General features: G+C 41.1%; 1 protein-coding gene across 2 annotated transcripts in view; it reads right to left on the bottom strand.

Annotated features, from left to right (window-relative positions):
- Window positions 1-4,131: 4,131 nt before the first annotated feature.
- LPAR1 (lysophosphatidic acid receptor 1) overlaps window positions 4,132-13,233 on the bottom strand; it is an 80,139-nt gene continuing 71,037 nt past the window's right edge. For both annotated transcript variants that reach the window (XM_044427658.1, XM_044427657.1), the window contains exon 4: window positions 4,132-8,139. In XM_044427658.1, the coding sequence (XP_044283593.1) occupies window positions 7,838-8,139 (302 nt within the window). In that variant the 3' untranslated portion in view covers window positions 4,132-7,837. The remainder of the gene's footprint in view (window positions 8,140-13,233) is intronic.

Raw genomic sequence — 13,233 nt, 5'->3', positions numbered from 1 at the left:
GGATACAAGAGGCTCTCCTCTCAGAAAGTTGCCCTCAAGGGCAATGAATGTGAAGCTAAAGGGAAGTGTCTGGGGTGCTTGCTTTCATCCATGACTACTGTCTGAAGAACATTAAGGATCGCTCCCTTCTCACATCTTTTCTAGTGCTGTTTGGTTATTTCCACTGTTGGTTTGTTTATTTGTGTGGCTCTTTCAAAGCTGCTATATCTCTGAAGGCTATGTATTAGCTGGGTCTCCAAAGCAGGGCGACCCGATGTGGAGAGAGAAGCTAGAGCCCCGATGCGTTTGCATTCTTCTGGTGAAGCCAGAAGTTTGGCAGGTGCCACTTGTTTTCAGCTATGGAAACCTTCCCACCTGCTCTTCTCCTTCATGGCTTAAAGGCACAGGGATGCACTGGACTTTGTATTTGTCCCCCTCCCCCTTAAGAGCAGGCAGATTGACTTTATCCTATTACAGAGATAAAGTGGGGACAGCTTTGCTTAATCTTTGCTGTGCAGGTTGGGGTTGTAAAGGCTTTTTGCACCAGGGTGGTAAAACAAAGCAAATGTCTGGGGCTCCTTTGTGTAATTAATTTGCAACCATTTTATATATTAACGTTTAAAAAACAAATACTCCCACCCCTCACATCTCTACAATGGCTCTTGCCATCTCATCCCAATTCATGAAATGTTTGCCTAGGAAACCAGGAATTATTTGTTTTCTTGTGCTTAAAATTTTTGGCCTTTCAGGTCATCTTGAAGGGAAAATCTTACAAGCTGTAGCTTCTTCCCCCTCTGCAGTAAGAAAAGAGGTCAGGCTTTTGCAAAATGGCCTTCTGGACCATTTCAGAGTCTCAAAAGACTGAGTGTTACCTACAATATTTTAAGAAGAGGCTTAGGCTCTTTTGGATAAATCATTTGTCAACTAGAGAGTAATCACTGTAATGCCAGGCCCTTATTTATACATGCTGCCTAATGCTTGTCTTGGTCTTGTATGAAACTCTGGTTATATGCCTGCAGAGAAGAAATCGCTGGTGAAATGGAATCCCCATCCTTCCTTCTCTGAAAGGTTTGGGACACCCCAGAGCAGATTTGGGGTATGTCAGTGGAGGACAGCAAGGGGAAGCCCCACTGTATGAGCCAAAATCCACACTCCATGCTTGCATTTAACCCACAGTAATGAACATGTTCACTTGGATAAACATCCACTGTCTTCGGTGGAATTACTCCCTTAAGTAACCATGTTTAGATTTGCACCCTTTAAAACAGTGCTATAAATTGGGTATTTCTTGTTTAAATTTTACCTTTGCCATAAATTTAGATAAGCCACCCTCTCTGAGCCTCTGCAGTATGGAGAAAAGGTCACCAACCTCTAGGATTAATTTATATGAAGCAGGTAAATACCATTTACTGATAAACACACTCTTTTAAATTACAGGGAACATACTCACCAGTTCAGAATTTATCTGTATAATCTCCTCCTAGAAAGGGAGGAGAACACTGGGACATTGCCAAAGCATATGTTTAAAAGAAACATTAACTGTATTGCATTTAGTTGAATTAGACAGCCTCCTATTTAAAAGATGGTCTGGTGCCTCACAGACATGAAACACAAGTTTTTGCTGAATAAGGCACTGGTTAAGATCAATAGACATGACAGGTATATGCCAAAACAGTGATTAGGCATTTTTGTTGCTGCTCATAACAATTTCTCAAGCTCCAAAATGTGCTCATGGATCCAAAATTTGGGGACCTCAACCTACAAAGAGACTCCCGAACAAACCTCAGCCAAACTTCCAACCAGCAAAGAGAAATGTATAGCTTCTTCTAAAAGGTATATACGCATACACACATCACAACTATAACTGAAGGATCCATATAGAGCTCAGTCTTGCAAAGCCCATAGCATTCTCACTGGCTAAATGAAAAAAGCTGTTTTCAGTGGAATCTTATGCTCTTATAGAACAAATTTGCAGGTAATAGACTGATGATGCTTTTCTTTGAAGATGCCTAATGTGATTCTTTTCCAGATTCTTTTTTTTAGCTTTACAGTATAGTTTAGTTAGAAGCCTGTTCTATAGTTCAGCTTCTCATCCTAACATGGACTGAAATCTGGAACTTGTTTAAAATGTACATCAGGTGGAGGGAACTGCTTCTCCAAATCCATTGTTGCTTTTGTAGTTCTGCTCTCACACACACAAGCTCTGCATCACTGCAAATGTTGCTTGTTCAGTGTTAAATGGAGTGTAGCATAAATAATTAAATTTCAACAGAAAAGGTTGTTCAGCTTTTAAGGAAACCCCAGAAGTATAATGATACATTTTCATGAGGTGTGATTTATTCAGTAATCGTATATTTTGGCTTCCCACTTTTTATGTGAAGGTAAATCAACTTTATGGTGCCATTTTTATACTGTATTTTTGGCCCATGAATAAAGCTTTAATGTTGGCTTAGAAAGCTTATTCTCCCCACCTTTTTTTTTTTTTTTGGTAAAGAAAGTGTCCACAAAAAGATGGAAATAATCATAGTTTTCCCCTACCATTTTTCAGGGACATTTTGAAGTTATCAAGAAAAACACTTTATTAGCTTAGTTTCTCCAACTTTATACATGCTTGTAAGTTTCAAATGTTCTCCATTTTGAATGATCTTTTTTGGTGCATGTTAAAGGCACAGGGTGACTGACAATTTTACTGACAATTAAAATGGGATTGGGATAGCTAAAATAAATGATAATATGTATGTGGTTTATATTGGGTGTACCATAGACTTTTTGTGCTGCTGGAAGTATGTCAGGACCATTGCACATATTAAATTTCAGAAAAGACACATTTCTCATTGTGTGCATGCATGGCAGGATGCTACAGTCAGCTTCTGATTCCTGGGCTGAGATCCCTATACGTTATACGCAAAAATAAACATGTTAGAGCTCTGTCCACTCAGTGCATTTGTGTATTGAGAAATAGAATGTGTGAAGTTCATAGAACATAGAACAGTAGAGCTGGAAGGGGCCATGAAGGCCATTGTGTCCAACCCCCTGCTGTTGCAGGACACCACATTACACCATCCCACTCAGAGGGCTGTCCAGTTTCTTACTGAATGTCTCTAGTGTGGGAGAGCCCACCACCTCTCTAGGCAGCTGGTTCCCCTGTTGCATTGCTCTGACAGTGAAGAAGCTTTTCCTGATGTCCAGCTTGAATCTGGGTTGTTGCAACTTGAATTGATTATTCCGTGTCCTACAGGCTGGCATCAGCAAGAAGAGATCTGGACCTTCCTCTTTGTTGTCTCTGCCTTCACAAATTCTTTTGCAAAGTGCTTGCCATCCTTTAATCATATGAAATGAAAATGTTATTTACTGCAAATGCAGAGCACCCGTACTATAAGAATATCCAGTATATCCGAAATACATTTGCCAGAAGGTACAGAGGGACGGCTCTGTGAAATCTGTGCAAAATAAGAAGGGTTTGATGTTATAGTGCAACTTACATTGTGATGTTACTGTAGCTCAGCCTCTCTAGATTATTTCTACACTGTTATCAGCTCTGGAGTGATGCTACTTAGCTTTGTCATGCTGCAAATTTGTGGATTTTAATTAACTGGATTACTTTTTATTTTGTATGCTTTCTCAGCTGCAAGCATCTCCGTGTACAAAGTAAAATGTGGGCTATGCATTTTGAATTAAAATTAATTTGTAGAATCATGGAATCTGCAGTTGAATAATTTGCATAATGTTTCAATTTTACTGAATTTTGACAAAGTTGGTATGCCAGCAAGTGTGGAGCAGAAATATGAGCGGTAGAAACCCAGCTGATCCTACCTCAGTGAAAAATCATGTTGCCATTTAGACTTCTTTGCAGTCCAGATGACTTGGCAACCATGTGTATCATCACTGCAAAATACTATGGAGTGCAACTTGGGAATAAGTAATGCTGCTCTTCAGGCCATTCTTGATAAAATGAAACTGAACCAATGTACCTATTAGCAATGAAATGTGATACTTTTAAAGGGTTAACAAGCTCTGGAAATTCTAGACGGTATGATGGTGGAATTCCAAAAAGTTGAAAAAAATAGGAATTCCAACTGCTGCAATAACATTTCCATTAGGGTATCACAGATCCAATGAATGCTGACAGGCACACACAAACCAAGTGTTACATATTCATTGAGAAAATTTTATTAGTGTTTTAGCATGTAGGGTATCTTTGAAATTTCTAACAATCCGACTTCTGTTTCACTAGGCAAGGTACACAAGTAAAGAACAATGGATGCATTGCATTTAATTTCAGTAAGGAAGTCATATAGTATTTGTTGTATGAACTTTTCTTTAATTGGCAGGTCATCTCAGGATACTGTCTATCAGGAACATCCAGACTTCTCTCTTATTTTCACTTAGCCCTCTGCATATCACTAAATATTATCTTTATACATACTCTTTACCTTTTTGACATTGCTATGCATTCTTCTTAGAAATCTACATACTCTACCCAAACAAACATGATACTATTGCCAATGTGTTAACCATCATGCTGGAGCATTGGAAGGTTGGCTCAGTTTCAAGCAGGGGTTCCAAGCAGGGGTTCTTTTCCATATAAGCTGATTCTCGACACTGGAGACCATGTTCCACTGATGTGTCATGGATGCTACATGCTGTACAATAATTACAATGGTCCCAAATTGTTGAGAAACATTTTTTAATCTTTATCAAGTGTTTGCACTTATGAAGATGATAGGCCTCACTTTAAAGCCATGTTTCTAAAGATCTGACTGTAGGAAGGGAATACCAATGAGTTTAAATGTGTTGATTTAGGTAGCTACCTACCAGTAATAGAAATCATATTGCAGGAGTGCAAGCCAATTGAGAAGCCTGCAGACTGAGAAGATGATGGGCACCTGATTGCAGCCTGGGATGTGGTGGAGGCAAGCTTTGACTTTCCACTCCTCTGCTAGATGGCCCTTTTCTGCTGCTTCACTGGGGCACTTTAGGAGGAGAGCGAGAGGGAAAGGGGCTGAAGCGTTGTCAGGATACTTTGTATCTTGGTTGCGACAGTATCCTCCCCCTTCTGCCCCCCTTACTTCCTTTTACCCCTGAGTTTCCTTTTCTGATTTGGAGGGCAGTTGGCATGTTCCTTCCTGCACAGGTTGCAAGGAGGCAGAAGAGGGAGGCTGGAACTCCATTTCCCAGCTCTGAGGCAGGAATGTGGTCTCTGAGGCTGGAGCTGAGAAGCTAAATGTTCCTGTGAGTACCTCAGGCAATGTCTGCATTCACACATGCTGCTAAAACATGCCACAGTTTCCATGCAGCCTGGTTTCTTACCTGGGATGAGGATGAACATTAAGGCTGAGAGGAAATGGCACCCCAAATTTGCCACAGCATTTGTAGAGATATGCAATTTTTGGAAATATGAAACCCATGGGGAAAAAGTACCCCTACATCAATTTTTTGGAGGGGTGCAACTCTAGAAGTTGGAAGGAAATGGAAAAATATATAGTTACTTTTAAAGAACTCTGTACAAATATGAAGTCACTTGGCTACTTTAGGAAAATAAGATGCATTATGTATCACTTGGTTTTCTCATAAAACTATCATTAAAATAAACAAATAAAAGTACACTCAATTAGTACATTCATAGTTGAAAGAATTTATACTTTAACATTTAATATGTTGAACTTGATCGTTTTAGGAGCAAACCAATGGGCAGCATCCAGTGGCATCATTTCACAACCTCAAATAACAGAATCCGAGATCCTCAGGGTCGTTCTGTAGCGCAAACAGTTGCGAGATCATCACATCAGCAGTTACAAGAATATGAGAAGATAAGAAAAGCCATGCTGGATCAGACAGAAGGTCCATCTTGTCTAGCATTCTGCTTGCACAGTGGCAAACCAGTTGTTGATAGGATCCCTCAAGCAAGATGGGCGCTAGACCTCTGCCTGCTTTGACGACTAGAACACAAAGACATGCTGCCTCTGGTGAGAGATCGCACACAGCCAGCAAGGCTAGTGGCCACTGATAGCCTCCTCCCTCACGAATCTGTCCAGTCTCCTTTCAGAGCCACCCAAATTGGCGGCTGTCACCACTTGCCGTGGCAGTGAGTTCCATAATTTAACTCTATGCTGTGCGAAGAAGTACCTTCTTTTATCTGTCCTTATGAAAGAGATGTTTGTATAAGGACAGTTGCACAGACACTTCTACATCAGGCTCATGGAATCGATTGTACATAACTGTCGTGCAGTGAGTTGCACAATCATCTCAATACACAACTGCCAGCACAACCCGAATTTTCTCCTCTTGTGCACATTCCAGAACCTAGTTTCCGTTATTGCAACATCATTTGTCCTGACGAAATCACACAGCTGGATACCACACAAAACATAATACACTTAAGGTCCTGTTCTGTGTCTAACAAGAAGAAAAGAGCCAGAAAAATCAACAACTGAAGGCAGACGAAGGCTGGTGTACAGCATCTGTTTTTGTTTCAGAGGAGTTGGTTTAGGTGGAATTTAGACAAATCTGGTGTGAAAGAAAAGCTATTGAGAGTTCAGTCTTACCTATTAGGAATGCTAACTAAGCACATTGAATTTAAGACTGCTGAGAAAATTTCAACTCATTAATCTTTTGTTTGAAGTGTAGCATTTTATTCCCTTTTGTAAATAAACCTCCTAATGCTGGTTAATTTTGGAAGACTGTCCACCCCACAAGATTTCAAACAAATGGCATGGTGGGTGGAGGAACAAAGACTCCCACTGCAGGGGTAAACTTCTTTCTCTACCCTTCCCCCATCATGACTGAGTTTCAGGGTGGAATCTAATCCACCCATATATACCTGAAACTGTGCAAACATATCAACATTAAAATCTCCTACTTGCTGCAATATAGTGAAGAAAACGACTGTTAAAAACCTGAAAATGTTACTTCTAACAAAGCACACTTTTCAAAAAAGTAAAATCCCTTTAATAAGAACACCACACATACACTTTTAAAACACACACTATTGTGCTTCACCTTAGCCAATTGAAAGGTGGCTCTTTAAGAGCTTTATACCCCAAATTATTGATCTGGCCATGAGAAACTTGGGACTTACTGGCTGCATTACATAGATCATTCCATTCTTTACTAAAGAATGTTAAACATCTAGGGGGGAATCCAGAGAAACACTTCAAAGTCATATTGATTTCAATGTGAGAATTGAACACCTCTGCAAATGCACAATGTGTCGGCTTCCAAACTCTAGTAAACCCAAGTAAAGAGTCCTTTTCCACCAGTATCTTGACTTCTGTACTGCTAGTAAAAAAAAAGTTTTTCATTGTTATTTCATAGTGTAAATAAAAATGAAGCTGTAGCAGCTTCTTTTTTTGCCCAGAAAATGTCCATCACATAGCATGCTGATGGGAATAATTATTAAATGAAATGCATTCTTTTGTTTTCTTAAAAAGGAAGAAGACTAAGTGTTTAAATGAAAAGGCAGTGAAGCAGTTATTAAGCTTAATTAATTGGAGATGATTTCAGTTAGGACCATCCCAAAAGCATCATCTGATGAAGGCTAGTTGGAGTAGCTTAAATGGCTTTTCCAAAGATTTTTCAGCTTTCCGGTGTGAGCAGTTCATTTTCTACTTGCACAAACAGAAGATTAAAAGAAAAGTGAGGTTTTTAGTCTGGAGAGTTTTTGTGGCCAGAGCACTGGAGAGTAAACACTATAATCCATTAGTGATATAAGATGAACTCGTAAGTTTGTTATTTTTTTTTCTGCTTCAAAGACCCCACCACAGTGCTGTCAATACTTTCATAACTAGTTATCCACCAAGCACTAAATTTTCATGTGTGCTGAGAATTAATATATTTATATATATAAATCAGTTTTTCTTCAAACTACAGAATGGTCATTACTATGTACTCCAGCCAAGATGGTGTGATTTAGCGATGAGGCAGACCGGTCGGAACCTTCTGTCGGGCCGTTGGCATTCTCGCTGCGCTGACAGCAAAGTATTTGTTTAAAGGTGGCACTCATCTCCTTGTCCCGATAAGAGTAGATGATAGGGTTCATAGCAGAATTAAATTCGGCAAGCAGTAAGAAGAACTTTTCATAAGCAAGGACGTTGCATTGTGGGCAACAAACATCAAGGAGCAGCAAGACTAATCCTGGAGTCCAGCAGATTATAAAAGCACCTAGGAAAGAGAAAGAGAACAAAGGTCCATGTAGTATCAGATTTGTATCCTGCACTGTGTGTGTGATTCCCACCCTAAAATAGATTCCTCACATATTTTTAATGGCCAGAAGTGTAATTTACTCCCAAGCCATGTAGGATACCATCTGATGCAGCTGTCCAGAACCCTCTGAATGGAGAGGATTGCAGGAAACCTATGAAAGTTGGGAAGACTGTAAGGGTGAGGATTACTGTTGTGCTTCCTTCATCCTCCAAAATGTTACACAGCCCATTTTAACTGGATTCTCCATATTCATTAAGAGGTTTCTTCAGAGGACAGTATTGCCCCTCTCCTTCCCTCCCTGCCCCCTGCAATGTCTCCTGTGCCAACTTCATAGAGGGAAGACCATCTTTTTGGGGTTCCAACCTATCCTATGGCTCCCCAGACAATGCTGAGAGGCCATAGGATTGCACCCTCACAGTATCATTGCATATTGCACAAAACGATTTAGGAAATGAATATTCTACTGTATATAAAAACAAAGCCTTTATCCTGACCAGAAACACCATGTTTTATTTTCACAGGTGAAAACAGATGTGAGGAATAAATATCATTTAACAAGGTAACAGCAAAGTAATGTTTACTGAAAAGAAGTGCACATGGAAAAGTATATTTTCATTGAAATGGCAATTCTGGCTTGAGGGCATTTTCCAACTTCCATCAGAATTGTGAATTGCTCTGTTTACTGCCCTAACAGAGGAAATGTGTCTTTCCCTCTCTCTCAGACTGACAGAATTAGAGTGGGAAGAATAACCCTAAAGGAAAATAGTGCGTGGGACTTCCTAATTAATTTAGGTCTACTGTTTAACTGACAAGTACTGGACATGTATGTATCATAAAGTGCCATTTCAATAGCTGTATCTCCTTCCCCCACCCCCCAAAAAAACCTCTGTTTAATGGTAACAGACTGTGAGGCTCCGTGATTTCAGCAGCAATGCAGCAGACAAAAGATAGTTCAGTTATTTAAAAGTATCCCTTCACCTTCATCATTCAGGAGGTAAAGCTTATGCTATAATAGAGTATTTAAAATGCTAATAAGAAACTACATTTATTCTGTTAGTAATGGGTGATGATTTGGCATCAGTATTCCCCTACACCAGGGGAAGGCATTCCTTTTGTGCCCATTTGGCGATTTGGGATACTGTTGTGATCAACTACCACAAAAATAGCTGCCATGAGAAAGGTGGCTAGCCACAAAGTCTATTCACTGGGGCTGTTCACACGTAACACAAATGGTTACTGTGCACATTACCTTTCTTATCTTGTGTCCTGTGTTCCCATATTCATGAGGTAACTCTTCATGCCGCCATCTTTCCTCCAAACGGCAGCATGCGTCCTATCAGCCCACCCGTTGGGAACCAATTCCAAAGCGTCCCATTCCTGTTGCACCAGCCAGCTCTTTCCCGTTGGCCTGCATGCTCTCAGCTGCTGCTTTTTTCCTTCTGCTGCTCTGCGGAGACCCCATCTACTCATTAGAGTAGCTCGGTGGCTCCATGGAGACCCATCTACTCATTAGAATGGCACAGTAGCTCCATGATTGCTGTTCCCTTCAGCAGCACATGAGTGGGGCCATTGGCCAGGTGGCAGGCATGGCGGTGCCTGGACATCAGGGAGCATGTCCCTGGAAGGAGGACAAGGAGTGTGAGGGCAGCCAGCCAGTGCCCTATCCACCTGCAACTCAGCTGTTGCTAGGCAAACAAGTGGAAAATGGCAGATGAAGCAGCCGCAGCTGCTCTTGGCACCAAGCTCACTGGTTGAAATGGGGAAACTGTGGAAAAACATCATAACTGGTTCCACACGTAATAAGAAGCAATGCCGAAACATGGAAACCTTAGAACAAACTCCATGGTTCTTCACTGTAACCAAACATGCCATGTTTAACCATGCTTCTGGTATTCACACATAATAACTAGCCATTCCTGCTATGGTTTGTCATTTTATGTAAATATAGCCATTGGGTAGCCCAAATTCAATCATGGAAAATGAAGAGGACAGTGACTTGCTGCTTTGGAGCAACTGCAGCTGCTAGGGAAGAAAATGTGCATTTTTTCTTTTTTAAGTAGAGGAGCAGAACACCTTGGTGGGTATCAAGAAAAGTGTCCAGGGGACACACTGGTGCTATGCTGCCTTCCCCTATTTTACAGTAAAGAATTTACACATAAAAAAGGAAATTAAGATACAATCTATGATTTGGACCCTGGTTTTTCTCCCTTGTAGCTGTAGAACACACACCAAACTGGATCTGAAGAGTTTTCTGATTAGCTGGCCCACCCAAGAGCTGGAATCTGAGCAAGGCAACCAACCATTCAGGCCAGCCTCAGTATCTGGCCACATGCTTCTTCAGGGCAGGAGTCCCAACTCTGCACACCAAGTTGACTGCCTAGATTTTCTGTTCTTGGGTGGTTTACAACTATATCCTTGATGCACAAGCTCCAATATGACATTCAGCACTGCACATTCCAGAGGAGACTATGCTAAGGGAACTGAATTTGAGCCAGAAAAATTTACCAAGTATAATAATGGCCATGCTTCAGTGTATTGGCAACATTTCCAAAGGATGAATTTCTACCCAGCTCAAAGTAGGAAATAACAGTCATTCAAGGAAATCTTGTAAGAAACATTCAGTGAAACATTCATGTTTCCTGATGATTACAACAAAAGAGCAGAGCTCTGGTTTTTATTTAAGTCCTGCTTAGAGCAGACCCGCTGAAATGCATGGGATTTAAATTACTGTAACAAGAAGGAAACTCCCCATCTTTAATCAGACTTTGTATTTCCTTAGGCAGATATGCCCCAATAAAATGAGTAAGTCCACCAAGGAGGTTTGACCTTCCAAGTTCTCGAACAGACGGGCACATTCTAATAAGCAAGCAAGCAAGCAAAAATAATCCAGTTGAGCTACTTGGGCTGAGCTAGTTCTTCCTGACCCACTCAAGAGCACAGTGTGGATTTCTGCAACAGTCTGCCCATGTGGCTGGCTTTCTTACTACCTCATTAAAATACCCACAGTTAGGATGTGTAATATTACTTCTATTTTTTATGATTCTATTTAGCTACTAAGCACCCTTGGGAAATAGTAGTATCAAACTGCTGAAAGAGCAGAAGGAACAGCAGCAAAATGGCTAGGTGCCTTGTTTCTGATCTTTGAACACACTGACTGAAAACCAGAGGCACACGCCTCTTGAAATGAACTCTCTGCATAAATGGGCATTTGAAAGGATCTAGCAAGTAACCCATGGTCTGCCAACAGTACCAACCGGATTTAGAGAGTTTCAGTCTCCAGTGGGGAATCCTTCAGGACAGATAGGCTGACGAATGAGGTGTTATACAGTGGTTTGTAGATTTAATCATTACTGAAGCCTTCAACTAGTGGTTCTCAAACTGTTCCTAGCAGGCGTGACAGAAGCTCTGTGCCTCTCCCTGTTCCCCCAGAACAGGCCCTGGTACCTTAGGCAGTGCTGTTTTGCTGCATTTAGCCACCATTCAAGTGGCTACACTCAGGATGGGCACGTATGACCACCAAAAGGAGGATACCAATTTGCTTAAAAACTGAATATGCCAATTTATGTGTAGATGCTACTTTAGTATAACATTACATTTCTATAAAGCTGTCTGAGCGGTTCACAGCATTTAAGTCACCCATCCAGGTTTCAACCAGGCCCAACCCTGCTTAGCTTCCAAGATTAGGCAGGATCAGGCACTTCAGCCTATATGGAAGCTAGTGTAGCATAATGATGATGAAATAATAATTATCATAATTCAAATTTAAATAGAAATACAGTGTGAAAGACTGTGACTAGGCTGTGATTCAACCTGCTGTTCAGGTACTGAGTGGGATACACAACAATTCTTAGGGTTCATTATCTTTAAGTTGGAATTGGACTGGGCAGCCCTCCAAATATCACTATCAGGATTCTGGGAACACTTCACACCATCTTCTATAAAAGGAGACACATACTCAGCTTTTAAGAGCTTTGGCTTACTGGGAAATCGCAATGGTGGCAAGAAGCAGTACACTGGTGTGGGTCAACTTCCGGGTAAGCAGGATGGATGAGGGGCCCTATCAGAGCTCGTGGAGCCCAAAATGTCAGGCCCACATGAAGTCTCATTTAAACATGACACTGGTCATGTAAGAACAGCTTGCCCATGTGGAGTTATCTGTAGCCACTGCCTCACTGAAACCAAGTTGTTGTACCTGTACTTGCACCATTAGCACACTAGGGATGTCCGCTTAGCTAGTGCACTCTGAACATGCACTGCAGGGTGGGGAAGCCCATGCCCAAGTCCAAATCTGGCTAACCGGTGCCCTGATCAGGTCCTACAGGGCTTCTGAGACTGCCCTACCTGGCTCTGCTCCTTTCCTCCAAGTCACTGATCATTTCACGGTTTCTGGGCTTTTGTGCAGATTTCTAAAAGTCTGAAGTACTTCTCCTAAAGCTTAATTAGCCACAGTAAGAGCTTTCCTTATTCTGGTATGTTTGAGATTTTGGCCCTGCCCAGCAATGGAACGTGACCTCTGAGAACTTCTCCAAACTGGAATGTGGTGCTTGGCTGAAAGAAGTTCAGCACTCGGAAGCTGTGGCTTTCTCAGGGCTTCCTTTAAATACAAAGCTATATACATATGTTACATATTTCTTGCACACTCAGGCCTGAATGAGCACCCTAAAATGCAGTTTTCTGCAGTAAATGAACAGAGCAGACAAACTGGTGTGAAAAGGGTTCTCTGAGGATAGGAACTCTGAAATCACTGTAAGACTTGAAATCGCTGTAAATAACTCTGCTGCTTTAAGTGATCTATTAATGGCAGGAAGAAATATTCTCATTATGATATATGAAAGTATACATGAAAAGTTTGCCAATGGACAGATGAAGCATCTCTAAAGCATTTCCCCATATGCAAAATGAAATGTGTAAGGGATTATCTGGTGACAGAGGAATGTATCTGCCTGTTCCAAATCACACACCACTGGGAGTCTACTATTCTGGTCTATTCGTCGTTCCAAAATATTTCCCCCCTTTCTCCTGAACATGAAAAGAGATCAGGTCTTCTCATGA

Source organism: Varanus komodoensis, unplaced genomic scaffold (assembly GCF_004798865.1).
Source record: "Varanus komodoensis strain SLA01 unplaced genomic scaffold, ASM479886v1 scaffold19, whole genome shotgun sequence".
NCBI lineage: Eukaryota > Metazoa > Chordata > Lepidosauria > Squamata > Varanidae > Varanus > Varanus komodoensis.
Note: the sequence above shows the minus strand (reverse complement) of the source record. Positions and strands in the feature narration are given on the sequence as shown.